The 18,131-nt window shown below is 35.6% G+C and overlaps 1 protein-coding gene across 1 annotated transcript in view; it reads left to right on the top strand.

The window, feature by feature from the left end:
* The window catches only part of CACNA2D3 (calcium voltage-gated channel auxiliary subunit alpha2delta 3), a 456,710-nt gene that overhangs the window by 218,583 nt on the left and 219,996 nt on the right, over positions 1-18,131 (top strand). Inside the window, exons 10-11 of the mRNA XM_074151549.1 lie at positions 3,951-4,040; positions 12,181-12,294. Coding sequence (XP_074007650.1) covers positions 3,951-4,040; positions 12,181-12,294 — 204 coding nt within the window. The remainder of the gene's footprint in view (positions 1-3,950; positions 4,041-12,180; positions 12,295-18,131) is intronic.

The raw sequence follows: 18,131 nt of genomic DNA, 5'->3' as shown, positions 1-18,131 counted from the left end.
TACAGTTGCATGCGAATGTTTGTGCACACAGTTGGACAGATATCCAATTCAAACTCTAGGAAATTCAAATATTAATCTACAAAGGCTCCAACAGGACAGTAAAGGGATGAACCAATATTATTTCTTGCACAGTTTATTACTAAAAAGAGTTATTTAAGATGTAAAGATTAAAAGATGCTTTTTGACTCATTAAAAGCAGGATACTCCTGCTTTCTGGAATCTATTTGATTTCTGAAATTATTGAAATTGGAATTGAAGTCCTTGTTACCTCATTCCAAAATTCACTTAATCTTTTTCCTTAAAATGATGTTTCAGTGGTTAATGTCCTGCCCTGACATTTTTTCACCACTAGTAGGGTTGAAATACACTTCTATGTTTTGCAGTGCTTTCATAAGGGATGCCTTTTCCAGTAACAAAAGGGGCACTATAGCATCACTGGCAGGGCATTACTGTACTGACTGGACACACGAAATAGGAAAAAATGAGTCTTTGAAGATTTTGATTTTTTTAAAAACAAATTTTCCTTAAAACGATATGATAGATAATAATTGTGTCAATAGTATGCCCTTTGAAGTCAGAATAAAGTACCACTCTTTGACGGTAAACCCCCCAGCCTCTATGAAAGTACAACAGTACCTTTTGATTGTTTAATAATAAACAGCCTCAGCTAAATGTAGAGTGAACAATCTGAGGAAGCTATTCTTTGCGCTGCCTGTAAAATGAAATATGGTTTCTTTTGGCATGGATCAAATTAATGCCACGTATCCTGGGCATCTGGTATGATAAAAAGGGGAACAAGGAAATGATAATTTCCATGTTGCTATGTGATTTTTGCAGTGGACATGTAAAGTACTGAAATTTTCAAAAAAAGAAAGACAAGTCAGGTAATGCAGTTGGTTTAAAAAACAAATCAAAAGCCCCATAAACCCCCTTCAGACAACGAAAGACCAAACCACATGCATTTTAGTTATTTAATCCTTTTTCAGAATCACCTTGTAGCATCTGTTCACTCTGAAGCCTGGAGGCAGAAAACATTGATTTGTTAAAACTCGTAGTGCATGAAATTGATTTTTAACATTTTTACTATTTTGTATCAAGCAAACCTCACTATTAGATTTCTTCTTATATCAACAGTGTAGTTTTCAGAACTTGTGTATATATATATAGCTATGGCAAGAGGAAATATTTGTTCTCCTGACAGATCATGTGAACTGAATTAAACATTAGAGATTATACTATTTACTAGTAATTTTGGTTAATGCTGTATGTTCACACTTGATAATGTATATGCATTGTAATAAACATTCCACAATACTTCTCTCTGAAATATTCAGAGGTTTAATAAAATACTGTAGGTTTTTAATACCAAAGTAATTCTAGTTTAATTATGAAGCAGTAATGTATCCCAAAGAGAAATATGATTTTTAATAAATAACATATCTGATTTATGAAAAGGTAAGATTAGGAACTTATTTCCAATACAAAAATTTAGCTTTATCAATTTTCACAGAACTCCTCTGTTTCAGGGTGAATACTTATGTTAATAGAAAAGCATCTGTGGCAACTGTAAACTAACCTTAGTTCCATGTATCTGGGAGAGACAGGCTGTGAGCATAGGGCTGCTTCAGCAGCCTGAAAACGTCTGGTCAACACATAACTCTGATGTTACGGAATTGCTTTTGGCATTGATGAAACAATAGTAAACTGCTTGGTTTCCATATTTTTTAACTATCAACAACACTTTCTGTTTAAAAGTATCAGCTATAAGTAAAACTGTTTTTACTAAGACGCTTCCTGGAGAATTTTATAAACATGATATATTTTAGTTTTTGAAGAATTCCAATGAACAATTTTAAATTTGTATGAACTTTACATATTTAATGAAAACCGGTTGTATTTTATGAGTTCCTGAAAAGCTTTAATGACTGTAACAGCCCTGTGCTGTAGTTAATTCTTTTGTATATGGTCAGTTATTATGTTTTGAAATAGTTGTGGAAAACACACTGCGTTGTGCTGGTGACAGCTGAAGTAACCCTTGTCCAGGAAACTGCCACCTTTGCTTTGCTGCTCTCAAAGCAAAGATGTCAAGAATATGCTGATGTGGCTTTTGACCAATTTGGACCTAGATTTCAGAGATACTTTGAAATGACAAGTTGGATATAGAATAACAAGAGGTTGATGCATTTATTGAGTATTTAGGTATTTTGTATGCATTCTTATTATTACTTGTAAAAAACATGAAAGGCACAGTTCAAGGGACAGTAGTATTTTAATTCTTCTACAAAGATAATTAGTTTGATTTGGTTTTCTTGCGTATAATAAGACCAATGGCTTTAAGACCAATGACCTGATAAATTAAATTTTTCCTTCTCCTAACCTATTGAGGTAACTTGTTAATCCAGTTGTGGAGACTGAAATAATGCTTCACAAAAGCATTGCCTCTGCTGTTATTTCACACCACATATGTCTTAATTTTCTTCTTAAAAATTAATTATTATATTTTAAAATGTATTTAAAATTATAATTACTAGTACTATGAAGATATTAGTATTTACTAGTTATATGACAGTATTTACTTAAGTTAGCTATGTTTCAGTTAGGGAAAAAACCATTTTGCATTTTAGGCGTGTGGGGTTTTATGCTATCCTTGCTTATTTAGACAAATTAGAATGTGCTTTTCATCTGTTCAAAGTATTGAGCTGCAATGAACCACATTTACTAGGTCACTATGAAGTAATTGTTTTGAAAAAGCAGTCCTTTTTTTGGGGCTTCAGAATTGCCTACAGGCTAGGATGTAAATTTTCCTGTTCCAACTTACTGAAATTTAATAATGAAATAGGAAGTTCTCTGCCTTCCAATATACTACTATAATATCTTTTTATTTTATGAAATAATAAAATAAAAAGTTTCCATCATGGAAAATCAGGGGAGTGAAGTACTTGTTGATGTTGCGTACAGTATCCCTTTATGATAACATGGTTCATGATACTCTTTATAAATATACATTGCTCCTTGTTATAAACCTAAGAGAATTTGTTTCTCCTCTGAACTAGCGCTAGCACTACTTACTACTTCATAGCTTACATTTTCTCTAAAAAATTACAATTTAATGTCCATATTACATAGTAGTCCTATATTTTTGTTGAGTGCAAAATTAATTAGATTTGTCAAACTTCTGACATGTCTGGAGAAATAACACGTGTTTAGAAAGAGGAAAATATAGGATGAATTCTGCCCCATCAACCTCTAACAACTGCTTGTTGTGAAATTTTACCTATGCCCATGGTCACGATGTATGTGCATAATTGATGAACCATTTAAAACTGAAAAAATTGGGTGTCACTGTGACTATGCAATGTAATATGAAAGATAGTCACATATAGCTAGGAAGTGGATAGCCCGGTCTTTCTTCTTGTGTAGAGTAGTCTTTAGCAATCTAAATATTACATTGACATTGATAAACTAGATTTAAACTGCAATAGCCTAACGATTAGGGTGTACCATGTTTCAGGGAGGGACCATAACAAAAAGTAGAATCTCAAAGCTAGATTTCAGAGAGAATTATTTTTGTCTAGCAGCAGATCCTGAAAACCTAGAAGCTGAATATTTAGAAATAATATAAAAATTACTAGATGAAGTGAAAAGAAGGTATAGGTATCCTGAAAGAGAAACCCAAACAAAAATCCCAAAGGAAAATTATTTGCCTGAATAACTACCCCAAAACATATCTTGTGATACTTTCGCATTATTATTGTTCTATCCTTAGTTTAGTGTGAGTTCAAAAGTCAAAAGGATTAACCAGAAATTACTTTGGTTTATGAATTAGTGTATGCAGTCACTTAAGGTTAAAAAGTAAATATAAAGAGAATACAGAAATCCTTAATCATTGATATCAACATGTATGTTGTAACAATATACTGACAAATAAAACCTTCTTGTTCATGTTTCAGCATTTCAGGGAACACCTTGACAAACTTTTTGCAAAGGGAATTGGTATGCTGGACATTGCTTTAAATGAAGCTTTCAACATGCTTAATGAAGTAAGTTAATGCTTTTAAGATTTATGCTGCTGACACTTTTCTTGCTATTTAGCAATTACTATCAATTTTAAAATAATAAATTAGAACTCATTCAAAAATGTGACAATAGCTAAATATCTATAGAACAAGAATTGCATATAATCTATATATGGGGTAGATAAAAACAAATGTACATTTTTACATGTATATGTTTTCTATTAATGTATTTTGTGTCTATGTATACACATACGCATACATGTGTGCATTAAATGAGGTTTATTTCAATAGCAATTCTAGGTGTTAAAAAAATCCTAGGGTAACATGCAAGCTTCATAGTTTAGATTGTTCTTTTTTTTTTCTTTGGAAGGGCTAACATTTAGGAATGACAGCAATTTGTATATTCGTAAACATACTGTTATTAGAGTAATGAAATGATTGTTCATTGGTTTGACTTCTGGCATGACAATATCTCTTATTGCTTACATAAAAGGAGTTATTTGAACACTTTTATACTTACTTCTGTAATACTGTAAGATAGAGGAAGAAACGTAAAGCTTTGTGTAACCAGCTAAGAGGTATTATTTTAACTATTTATCTGCCAAAAACATGATGCCAACTTTCTGATAACATTCCTGTGAATAATGTCTGCAAACAGGAGTGCAGTCTCTAGAAGATGAACATCATGATCATGGAGATAATCTAGTGCAGGCATCTAGTTTCCCTCCCAAACTCTACATAAAATCAGTGTAGCGTTCTTAGTTGTCCAAGAAATTGTCCTTCAAAGGATATTTTAATTAAAATCAGACCCATTATCTTCTCCTGAAATGGCTTTCCTCCAGTGGTGTGCATCAGTCTTAGCAGTTATCATGAAATGATTTTATGTAGTGTGTTTCAGAGATTTTTTTTTTTTGTCATTTCTGGCAAAAGTAAAATATACTGTCGTGCTACATATTCCAGCAAAGAACAATTTTAGCAATATTTTGATTTAGCTGACTATATACTTTCCTGGGAGTATATCTTGGAAAAAGCAAGGAAAGAAAGAAGAAAAGTGAACAGTAGGTAGTAATGAATGAGAAGTAGTATGAGGGAGCAAACCAATAAAAATAAAATGTGCCATCAGATATTTCTCGTGATATTATTAATGAAAACTCTAGATAGTGTGGTAGGACTAAAGCCATTTCTTTACAACCTCTGTTAATATCAGTTCAGATATAGGATTTCTGTAAAGGAGAGCATTAGCCTTTTTTTTTTAATAACTAATTGCAAGCAGATCTCTTCTCCAGGATCTCAAAACTAATGAGCACTTGTAAAATTGTAAGCTGCTGTATCACAAAGCTAAGTTCATTAAGCAAGGTATATGTAACTAAAGCAATTTGTGAACGGCTAAAAACCCAAACATGTTAAAGGCCAGAGCAGATACTGAGGGAGAAAACATGAGGTATTTCAGTTAGTCTCAAGACCGAGGAAAGCAGGAAACTGGTTAAAAAACCCCAAACACTTGTTTATGTCCAAGTGCCAAGAGCCCCAAGGTGAAATACTAGCAATCAGTAATCCAGGAGTCCTAAAGAAAACTTAAACTATTATCCCAGAACATTCCCTTTCTAAGACCTGCAATATTAGCTGTAAAGTTATTTCAAAATGATGCTATGTGTAATTCCCATCTAGCATTTTCTAAGGCAAATAAATGAACATTTCTATTTCTCTGGATTCTTTCAGAATGTTCCATCTTGCCCAGAGTTCACTTTTTTAATAGGAGGCCAAATCCTTGCTCTTTGCATCTTGTTGGTACCCTTTGAACTGCATTAGTGAGTCAGCAACAGTGACTCCTTCCAACAGGACTAATTCTTGCTAAGGGGTGGGATGTTACAAGTAAGCATCATCAGCCTATCAAAACATGCCCTGTAGCTTTCTTCTGAAGTTAGTATTAGCAGCTTAAGGTAGGATTGAAAATACTTTGGTGTTTCCAGAAAAGCTTTCTCTTTATTAAAAAAAGAAAAGAAAATATTTTAAGATTATGCATGTATTCTTTTTGATAAACTAAATCATTTAAGATGTGAGTTGATCCTGATTTAGAATGCCTATGTGTAGAGGAAGATATTTCTTTTTTGTTTTGTTTTAAAATCTTTGAGGCAACTGAAGTTATAATAAATGTGGTATAAAAATCTCATTGAATAAACTGATAGTTATGAGAATAAAGAGAATTGACATCCCGTGCACTGAATTGTACCTATGATGAGTGAGAGTCTTTTGATCTGTAAGGTCATGATGGATCATGCTTACATGTATGTTCAGATCTATTCAAGGAGTAATGACTGTTTATATTTATACTAGAAAAAGGGAGTATAATAGCTTCAAGCTTTCTTGCATGTATAATTCCAGAACTGACAGCATAAAAATCTTTTCGATTACATACAGGCATACTGGCAAAGTCTCTGGGAGCTTCTATTAAGCAGCTAGGCTAGAAAAAGAGCTATTTAATCTCTCCTTAAAAGAGTACAGCTAACCATTTTGCACTTTGTTTACAGTATGTGACGTTTATGTGCTAGAAATCTATTCTTGTGAATCATAGGTTAGCTAAGGATGTCTTGTGTACATTTAAAAAAATGAAAGGGGGTGGAAGGATGAAAGAGAAAAAAAAGGAGAAAAAAAAGAGAAAAAGCTTAGTTTTACATAAATAGTCTATTAAGATTCTGGTTGGATTTTAGAATGGTTTAGGGGTTACACTAATTAAAGTCAGTTAATTTTCTCTTGTAATTACCTTTCAGCATTTGCCTAGGTTGTTAAGACTTGAGGATGGTTGATACTGATGTCTTTGAAAGAGCATGTTTAAAAATCCTCTTCCAAATTCTTTCCAATCATCAGTTTATGCAGTGTTCATTATACAATGTAAGAATGTAGAAGTGCTTGGTTCAGTAGTTAGGCACCTACTATGTCATGTGACAACTGCAATTATCTCTTTTGGTGACAAATGCGGTCTTTGCAGTGATTACCTTTAAAAAAATCATAGCCAATTAAATAAAATTCTGTGACATTTCAAAGACTGTTAATCACAACCAAATGCTGTAAATGTCAGGATGCATTGAAAATTTTGCTGCTAACTGATGAATCACTGAGTTAATTGTAGTTCATCATAAGGCCCTTGTCATTGTTATTATTATGGAAAACACTTTCATCACTCTTGCTATTCAATAAAATTAAAGTTCTAGACAAATATGAGAAGATATTACTCATCAAAGCATTTGAATTTAATCTCATTCTTCAAAATATTCAAACAGATAACTATGTAGAATAATGCAGATGCATACAGAATGATGTTTTAAAATAAATATATGAAGGCATTCCACCTGCGCTAATTTCCCTTTTAATTTAATTTCCTTTGTCTCCTTCAAAATATGTTGTCCATATCAAGAATATATCCCTTGACAAAATAACTTCATCTTTAAGAGAAAATATTGTATATAAGATCATACTAATAAAGGAATTCCACTTTAATAATTCTGAGTCTCGTTAAGACTGGAAAAACTGTCATGACTGAAGAATTTTAAGGGTAGACTGCCTTGCAGGTATCACAGATAAGGGTTTTCACACAGGCGGTGATCAGAATATAGCTAACTCTGTAAACGCACATTAGTTTCTCTTTAAGTAACATGTTTCTATTACTGTTCACTGAGGTTCCTGTTTGATCAAAAGGAAAATGATCTGGAGGAGAGCTGCAGATGATACAAATGATTGTTGAATGATATTTGTGGGTGTGATTACTCAGATATAGAAATGTGAAGGCAAAAGAAAAGAGGACAGAGCACTGCTGGAATCCACCATCCACTCCCTTTGCTACTGCAGGCATGTCTACAGAGATGACATTTTTAGAAGTTAAGAACTTTTTCTAGAAAAAAGGGTTTTAGAGTTTTGGGAAGAACAGTGAATATGTAAGGGTAGTAGACTGCAGAAAGCTTAAAGGCAGAGCCCAAATTAAACTAGAGTACGCTGAATAAATTTTGTTGAATCCAGAAGCAGTCAGAGTCCCTGCAATTTAAATTACCTTTAAATTTATATACTACTTCTCAAATGGGACCACCCTTTTTTGGGTACTGGTCAACACAGATAGGCTGGTGAGGTGGGACAAGGCAATTATTGCTTGGCTTTCTCAGTACCAAGAGAAAGGTAGTAGGATGAGGCGTCTGACCTCAAAGTTGGTAATGGACCTGAAAATTACATAGGAGAACAAGAGGAGATTGTTCTTTCATTAGCTTGTATTCAAATGCTAGCCCAATATATAGAGTTGTGTGTAATGCCTCAGTTTATTGATCTTTTCATAGATTATTTTTTTTTAAGTGTTTGTACAGAGTAATTAAAAATCAAATAATTTTCCAACTTTGCATTTTTTTTGCTAAAAGCCAGATGTTTCACCTAAGTTCCTTGTTAAAATAATGCACATACAAATAAGAACCTGTTCTGTAATAAGAGTAAGTGGAGATGCATAGATTCAAAATTAAGGCACCAGATCCAGAATCAAGAGATCAAAGCTTATGTTATGGCTCAGTCCAGTTTACTTGCTCTTTGACCAGGAGAAAATCCTGTTTGTGCAACGATGAAACTTTCCTTGCGTACTCCAAAGGATATGTTGATTGCTGTCTAAGTACCTGTGCTCAATTACTGCTGTTCAGCAGCTTGAATTAGTTATATCTATTCATTTTGAGTAATAGGAGAATCTGAGAATATATAAATATTAACTTGGTTCTCTCAGATAAACATTTTATGAAAAATAACATATGGAATGTAATCCTGAGTGAATATGAATGCCATATAAATAGTCATATATCTCTCTAAGCGGTGTATCTTCTGTATTTTGCAGTAAAATTATCAGTCATTCTTTTTTTTTTTTTTTTGAGTAGCTTGTACTTTTAAAATTATATTTAAATCAAAGCAAACCCTATGTAGATGCATCAATACATATCAGCAATCTAAAACAAGGTGATAAACTTTTAATTTTGGAAAGTGCTATATTTATCTGTTTCTTATTTTTCAAGCTGATAAAATGGGGATATATAGTGAATCCGGATTCTGTCACACAATTGAAGTTACAATTCAGTAAGAACATAATATCTGTGATAAAATGTTTTCGACCTGAGACTTTTTCACCTGCTTCTAAGCATGTTAGAGTTTTGACAAGATCCATGTTTATCCAGTGTGTTCCTATCTACCTTCATCTAAAGATATAAAAGTGGCAGGAAAATTATCCCAGCTAAAGTGCATTTACACAAATGCACGCAGTATGGGCAAAAAACAGGAGGAGCTGGAGGCCACTGTACACCAGGAAAACTATGATATAGTTGCCATGACAGAAACGTGGTGGGAAGACTTACACAACTGGAGCACTGCAATCGATGGCTACCAACTCTTCAGAAGGGATAGACAAGGAAGGAGAGGCGGCGGGGTGGCCCTCTATGTTAAAGACAGATTTGAATGCCTAGAACTTAATAATGGGAATGACAGTGTAGAGTGTTTACGGGTTAGAATCAAGGGGAAGGTCAACAAGGTGGATATCATGGTGGGAGTTTATTACAGACCCCCAAACCAGGATGTAGAAATCGATGAAATATTCTATCGGCAACTGGCAGAGCTCTCGCAATCACCCGCCCTTGTTCTCGTGGGTGACTTCAACCTCCCAGATACCTCCTGGGAATACAACACAGCAGAGAGGGAACAATCCAGGAGGTTCCTAGAGTGTGTGGAGGATAACTTCCTCATGCAGCTGGTAAGTGGGCCGACCAGGGGAAGTGCCCTCCTGGACCTGCTTCTTGTGAACGTGGAAGAACTTGTGGGGGAAATAAAGGTTGGAGGCTGTCTAGGGCACAGTGATCATGAGATGATTGAGTTCTCGATCCTTGGAGAAACAAGGAGAGGGGTTACTAAAACTACCACCTTAGACTTCTGGAGGGCAAACTTTGACCTATTCAGAAGACTGCTAGACAAAATCCCTTGGGAGGCTGTCCTGAAGGATATAGGAGTCCAGGAAGGATGGACATACTTCAAGAAAGAAGTCTTAAAGGCACAGGAGCAGGCTGTCCCCGTGTGCCAAAAAACAAGTAGGCGAGAAAGGAGACCAGCCTGGCTAAATAGGGGCCTTTTGCTGGATCTCAGAAACAAAAGGAGAGTCTACAACCTTTGGAAGAGGGGGCAGGCCTCTCACGAAAACATTAAAGAGGTAGTAACGCTATGCAGGGAGAAAATTAGGAGAGCCAAAGTGCAGCTAGAGCTCAACCTAGCTACAGCTGTTAAGGATAATAAAAAATGTTTCTATAAATTCATTAACAACAAAAGGAGGATTAGGGAAAATCTCCCTCCTTTATCGGATGCAGAGGGAAACATAGTCACCAAGGATAAGGAAAAGGCTGAGGTGCTCAACGCCTACTTTGCCTCAGTCTTTAGCAGTGGAACTAGCTGTTCCCTGGACACCCAGCCTCATGAGCTAGGAGACAGGGAGGGGAAGCAGAATGAGGGCATCACAATTACAGAGGAAGAGATCAGTGACCTGCTATGCCGCTTGGATGCACACAAGTCTATGGGACCGGATGGGCTACACCCAAGAGTGCTGAAAGAGTTGGCAGACGTGCTCGCCAAACCGCTTTCCGTTATTTATATGAAGTCACGGCTAACTGGGGAGGTCCCAATGGACCTGGACTGGAGGGTGACAAATGTAACACCCATCTACAAGAAAGGCAAAAAGGAGGATCCAGGAAACTATAGACCTGTCAGCCTGACCTCGATACCAGGGAAGGTCACGGAGCAGGTCATCTTGAATGCCATCACAAACCATATAATGGGCAACCAGGGGATCAGGCCAGGTCAGCATGGGTTTACGAAAGGCAGGTCCAGCCAGACGAACCTGATCTCCTTCTATGACAAGATGACCCGATTATTGGATGAGGGAAAGGCTGTGGATATTATCTACCTGGACTTTCAAAAAGCATTTGACACTGTTCCCCATAGAATTCTAGTGGAAAAACTAGCTACAGATGGCCTGGGCGAGCATACGATCTGCTGGATCAAGCACTGGCTGTCTGGACGGTCCCAAAGAGTGGTGCTCTATGGAGTTAAATCCAGCTGGCGGCCGGTCACAAGTGGTGTTCTTCAGGGCTCAGTGTTGGGGCCATTTCTGTTTAACATCTTCATTGATGATCTTGATAATGACATAGAGTGTATCATCTGTAAGTTCGCAGATGACACCAAGTTAAGCAGGAGTGTTGATCTGCATGTGGACAGGGAGGCTCTACAAAGAGACCTAGATAGGTTGGATCGATGGGCCAACATTAATGGTATGAACTTCAACAAGACCAAGTGCCAGGTCCTGCACTTGGGCCACAACAGCCCCATGCATCGGTACAGGCTTGGGGAAGTGTGGGTGGAAAGCTGCCTGGCAGAAAAGGACTTGGGGGTTCTAATTGACAAGCGGCTGAATATGAGCCAGCAGTGTGCCCAGGTGGCCAAGAAAGCCAATGGCGTCCTGGCTTGTATTAGAAATAGTGTGACCAGCAGAAGTAGGGAGGTGATTGTTTCCCTGTACTCAGCATTGGTGAGGCCGCACCTGGAGTATTGCGTCCAGTTTTGGGCACCTCGATACAAGAGAGATATCGAGGTGCTGGAGCGGGTACAGAGGAGGACAACGAAGCTGGTGAAGGGCCTGGAGCATAAATCGTACGAAGAACTATTGAGGGAGCTGGGACTGTTTAGTTTGAGGAAGAGGAGGCTGAGGGGAGACCTCATCACTCTCTATAACTACTTGAAAGGACATTGTAGAGAGGTTGGTGCTGGTCTCTTCTCACAAGCAAATAGCGATAGAACAAGAGGGAATGGCTTCAAGTTGCAACAGGGTAGGTTTAGACTAGACATTAGGAAGAAATTCTTCACAGAAAGAGTGATCAGACACTGGAAGGGGCTGCCCAGGGATGTGGTTGAGTCACCATCCTTGGATAAATTTAAGAGTCGTTTAGATGTGGTGTTGGGGGATATGGTGTAGGGAAAAACTTTGTAGAGTAGGGTAGATGGTTGGACTCGATGATCCCGAGGGTCTTTTCCAACCTAGATGATTTGATGATTCTATGATTCTATGATTCATCTAAACAGGAATGTGCGGTAACCAAATGAATGTTTCCTTTCACAGTTCAATCACACAGGACAAGGAAGTATTTGCAGTCAAGCCATAATGTTGATTACTGATGGAGCTGTGGACACATACGATACAATATTTGCAAAATATAATTGGCCAGACAGAAAAGTAAGTGTGCTATCACCTTTATTTGATGAAAAACCCAAAGCTTCATATCTAATATAAAGTCTATGCCTATTGAAAAGTCAGTAAATATCTTTCTAATGATCTGAAAATGATTTTTGATAACTGGATGTTTCACTAATGACAAAAATGATGCTTATGTGATAATGCTCGAGGATAGAGATGTCCTTTTACTGTAGTAATGAACTTGGGATAATAAGATATTAAGGAAATATTTCCCTCCAGGGTACATTTTTGTTATATAATGCTTCCCCTGTGAGACATCATTAAACATGGAAAAACTTTTCTCTTCTTCCTCCCAAAATACTCATTACTAATTCATTGCTTTTTGAAGCTAAAGAGTGTACTCTGTACAGTGAATGATTTACTATGACTGGAGAAGGAGCAGATGTAGTACTCAGGTTTTTTTAATGTCTTTATTTGGCAGAGTGAGAGATAGAGTTGGCAATTGGTGAGATTTTATTAAAAATGTATTTAATTCTATTTATCTATATAAAAAAAATTGCCCAGGATTAAATTACCTTGCTATGTGGATGTTACACTGTAGTGCAGAAATGCCTTGAATTTTCCTGTTGAGAAAGTTCTAGTAGGGCTCGTGTTTGCATGTGAAATAATTTTCCTTCTACGCTTTTTATCTTCTGCTAAAACAAGTTTTGGGACTATTTTAGGCAGTTTTTGTAGTTTGAGATACCTGTCATGTTATATGCCGTGGAAGCAACCACCTTGCTCTTCAAAGTGCAATTTGAGCAAGTAATTGATTAACATGAGTGTGCTGCATGGGGTTTCAGTATTCTGTGGAAAGAAGTAGTAGTTTTTAGTCACATTCCTCTCATTTATAAAATTGCAGTTGTTTTCTGTTCTCTCTTTTCTTGTTTACCTGAACTAAACCTTATCTATTAGCAATCAGTGAGCAAGAAAAAATGGGAAATTGGTGATTTTTTTACTGATCTTCTGAAAATGTTATGTCAATTACTGTCATTTTGTGTAGCAAAAATGACATACAACGATTCTGCCTTTTGTTGCTTAAGAGGTTTTTATTCAGAGAATGTAGAGTAATAATTAACTGCAATCTGAAGATCTATTTTTCTCTTCAGATACCTTGCTCACTCCTTTTATGTAACTTCATTCTCTAAAAGAAGAAAGTTCATACTTTGTGTAATTTTACCAGGACATGCCAGGAAGTCTGTCATCTTTAAAAGAACGCAAGGATGCATCAGTATGTGCATATTCTGAGGAGAGTTGTAATACTTCTTTTTGTGAATTGATGCTAGACTGTGTAGAGGAAGGGATGAGAAAGTTTGATATATAATTAAACCATTAAGATGTAGAACAAAATACGAAAGAAGTTCCAGTGGATGTCAGGATTTGTTCATTTTGGTATTTATTGTACTTTGTTGGGTCACATCTCAATTGGCAATGGCAATGTTGCTGAAATATAGCAAAAATATTTGTTTCTACTCTGTGACATACAAGAAGTACCTGCTTGAAATGTGATGATAAACTATTTACAAGTCAGAGGAGAATATGTGATCTTTGATCTTTGTCTCTCTACTTCAGTGCTTTTCACTGAGATTATTTGTTGTTGCTATTTACATGAAAATATCTCCTGCCTTTCCTTATTCTGTATTTACTGTTGAAGATGGGTGATTCTTCAGGGGTAAAGCTTTTATTGATTTTTCTGTTTATTAATAAGACATTTGGAAACTAAGGGCTTTATAAAATATATTTGTCTGTGGAAATTACTGAATAATTCTGGAAACAGTAACATATTTAGACGGTAACTTGTTTTTCAGATACCTAAACATTCAAAGTGGAATCTGTTTTTATCAGACATGTCATAGTTTATGGTTTTTTTTCTTCCTTGAAAAGAAGTGTAACTTCTTATTATGATATGGCTTAAGTCTTTTGTCAGTTGACTGTGTATGGTAATAATATAGTCTCAATATATCTCTTAACTTCTTCTCTGTATTCACACTTATTTCCAAATGTTTTCTGAGAGAAATGAGAAAACTATAACCTGATTCTGAAATCATTATTTCAATAGCTGCTTTTTCAGATCACAAATGTTTATGAACAACAGACAAAATTTTTGCCTTTTTTTTGAGTAATTCCCAGATGTTTGCATACACTTTTATCCCTACAGAAATAGTCTGAGAAGTGTTAATTTCAGCTGTAGGCTTCACTATTTACTCTTAATACTCAGTTAAATCTTGTAATGGTTCAAGATTTCCATGATCAGTTGATGTATGAAAAATTTTCATTAAATTTAAACAAATTAAATAGAAAATATGAAGAATATGACTGAATCTAAATTACTTTTGGAATTTCAATCAATATTTCTGGCATCTTTCCCCTCCCACTAATTTTATCTCCTTTTGAGTTTTGATGTGGAGTGACTTTGTAGGCTGGAGCCTCCTGGAAAGGAGGCTTAAAAGTGGTGTTTATTTATTTATTTATTTATTTATTAAAAAAAGTCATTCCTCTCTTATTCAATAGGATGTTATCTGATGTAAGTTGTTAAGTGCTCAAATGTTCCATAAGAACATTTTGCTTTTTCTAGCAAACTCTGATGTCTAAGGAGATTTACAGAATCTCTCAGAAGGTTGTGCCTCTGACATCCTGTATTTTCTTACACGATGAAGTATAGTTCCCCTCAAGAATGGGAAGACACCACGGGGAAACTGTCTTTATCATATGAAATCAGTAAGGAAAGAGTTCTCTGAAAGTCGGCTAGCTTTTCACATAACCATGTGCTATATATCTTTCATGTGCAAATCAACAGCTGTATCTGAGATAACAATACTTAGCACAGCTGTTGCAATAAGCAGCAGGACAGGTTTCCCTTTGGTATATACTTCTGCAAAGGCCTAGCATGAAGAATCCTACCTTGTTTAGCAAGGACATGGTGTTTATGGAGTAGCAATTACTAATATGCAATATTCTACTCAACTTTATAAAATATTTAGTGCATTATACAGGCTTCTAAATTGTATATTAAAAGATACGTAGAAAAGAAAATCAAATCAGTTTGTGCTCTTTTCAGCCTGAAATATTTCAGTGTGAAAAATGTAAAAGATTTCCATATGTATGCTTCAATGCATTAGAGCTTTCAACGTTCTTTGTTGGTTTTGTTGTTCTAGAAAGGAAGAATTCTTGAAAATGCAATATTCTACATATTCACAATGTCAGTGTGCCTAAAAATTATGCATGCGGTGTACTTCAAGATCCCCGCTTCTGCACTACGCCATCTTTCTTCTATCCAGAGCCATTTCCTATATATTGGTGAATCACACCTTTGAACTGCTAAGTAGTTTTTTCCTCGCATTTTGTTCTCTATTCATCTTTATATTGCCTTACCATCTTTCTTATCATTTATGTTTTTCCTGCCATTTTGATGCTGTCATGGACAGTGATAGACAAAGTATTAGCTCTAGCTGAGATAAGTTCTTAAGTTTCTGTGTACCTCAGTTACCGTGTCAGCGAAGTACCTATTTCCATTATGTTTTATCTAATGTCAGGTAATATTAAATATGTCATTATTAGTTCAAGCCAAAACATCTTGTTCCCTTATAAAAAGGAACATAAAAATCTTTTTTCATACAACTGAAGATTTTGCCAGTTTATCAGTGACAATCTCTAAAAATGGAGAGTGAAAAAATTTACTGTTACCATGTATATAACAATTCATATTTTCTTAAAAATTCATATTTTCTTGTTTTTTCCAAGCCATCTATATCATTTTTAAAAAAGATACTGTGTAAACGGGGATGAAAGCATGTTATTACATATAATTGTAGATGTATTCTGGCCTGACAACTGGTTAAAAAGCTGCTTCTTTCTGATAATGTATTGGGCAAAAATTGTGTTTTGCAACAGAATAACATGGCTACAGTTAAACCCCCAAAGTAGCTTAAATTAATTAATTGGGGGGGGGGAAGGGCAGAATATCAGCCTGGTTTTGTGTGTAAGATAGAGAATTATAACCATCAAAAGACTAAAATTGTCTTCTGGACTGTTTCCTTGAAAGAAGGAACACTTTCATTTTGCCGTTTATTTTATGAGTCCCTATCTCCCTCACAAAAAAAACCCCAATTACCCATGTTTTCTTAATATCTTCTACTGCTTAAAATGTAAAACTGGTAGATACTATTTTTGTAACACACTATGTTTTATTTGTATGACTAAGGATCTGCCCTGGTTTCAACTGGGAAAGAGTTAATTTTCTTCCTAATGGCTGGTATGGTGATGTGTTTTGGACAGGATCTAAGTTGTTAATGTCTGTTTCCTTTTTTTATGAGTCTATACGTGTAATCTTGCACCTTAAGGAGCTAGATTCTCATACATTATAAATGAGTTTATGCTGTGTACATGATTTTTCTCATTCATGAAACTTTTTGACTTTCTGTACTTCATTCATGACAGCTCTGCCACATGAAGTACCAACAAGAGAACAATTAACCTGAAAGAGTAAATCCATCTACACTGAGTATGTCACATAAAAGCCCAGGTTTTCACCACGTAGCAGAAATAAGGATTTAAAAACAATAGCACCAAGAAAATGTTTGTTTACAAGTACAATTTGTGGTATAGTTGCAAAACTATATTTTTTTTAAGGTCCTATTTCAGGAGGAAGCCATTAAGTCTCAAAATATCTTTTTGATATCAGTTGGAACTGAGTCAGTCATGCTTTTACTGTATATTATTTCTTGTTCTATTACATCTAAATGGACTATTAGAAACCATGCAAAATACTGCACTTACATATTTCACTAGGTACCTTATTCTAATCTAAAAGCATGAAAAGACGTTGTTGTGGGGTGAGGGGAGACAGGCAAATGGACATGAGTACAGGAAAAGACAGCCCTTCAGGTTTGCTCCCAGAAAGTAAGTAGTAACACTAATTCTCTCTTCTTAAATAACACAATCCTACTTTCTCCCTATTGGAAACTTCCAGGAAGTAACTCATGGAAAGTTCCAGGAAGATTAACCTTGTAAATGTTGCTGAAATGCAATAGCACATCTGAAAACGAAATTACAATGAGATCAGAGATATCAGAGCTACAAACCCTGTCACGCTCTCTGTTGAAAGCCATTTTAGTCAGTAATTAATCAGCTTGGAACAGAAAGTAACTATTTAAATAATATTTAACATATTTTGACATTTTAAATGTAGCAAGACTGTTCTCAGTGTGTTGTGACATTACAAGGAAAAATAATATAGTAAATCTTTTTGTATAAATGCATGAGGAAACACTTTAAAATCCAAGTGATTCACCAACAACTCCATGAAGTCTCATGATCCTTTTTCTCTACTGGCTAAAATGACCAAGTGCCTGCATATTTTGCAGCATTGGTCTTTTTCTCTCCTCCTTTTCCCCTATTGTTTTTATGTGGCTGTCAAGTTCTATACTTCTATAAAGCCCATCTCCTCACTGTTTTGGAGAAGCCCTAAAGCATTTCTTCCATGACCATGATTCAGGGTAGAGTCTAAAATCCCATTGAGATCAAGGGGAAATAGGTACGTAATTGAGGTATATAAGCAAATATTTTTGTGTCATTTCAGTTTGCGTACAGTCTTCTAGTATTCCTTTTCCATATCGGTTGATGCAGCACTCACAAGTGATCAAGGAGGATATCATCTTTGTGAGCTGTTGTGACTTGCAACATCCAGAAATGGATGTTCTGCTCCTTTAGCCTGAGAGCTCTTCACTTGGTGATATTGTACCACATGCAATATCAGAAAAAGCAAAAGAATCATTGAATTCATTGAACTATATCCTTCCCTTTGAGTCTGTCCTTTGATCCTGAAAAGCATTTACTTT

This window comes from Numenius arquata, chromosome 8 (genome assembly GCF_964106895.1).
Source record: "Numenius arquata chromosome 8, bNumArq3.hap1.1, whole genome shotgun sequence".
Lineage (NCBI taxonomy): Eukaryota > Metazoa > Chordata > Aves > Charadriiformes > Scolopacidae > Numenius > Numenius arquata.
The sequence above is the reverse complement of the archived record's forward strand: the minus strand, read 5'-3'. Positions and strand labels throughout refer to the sequence as shown.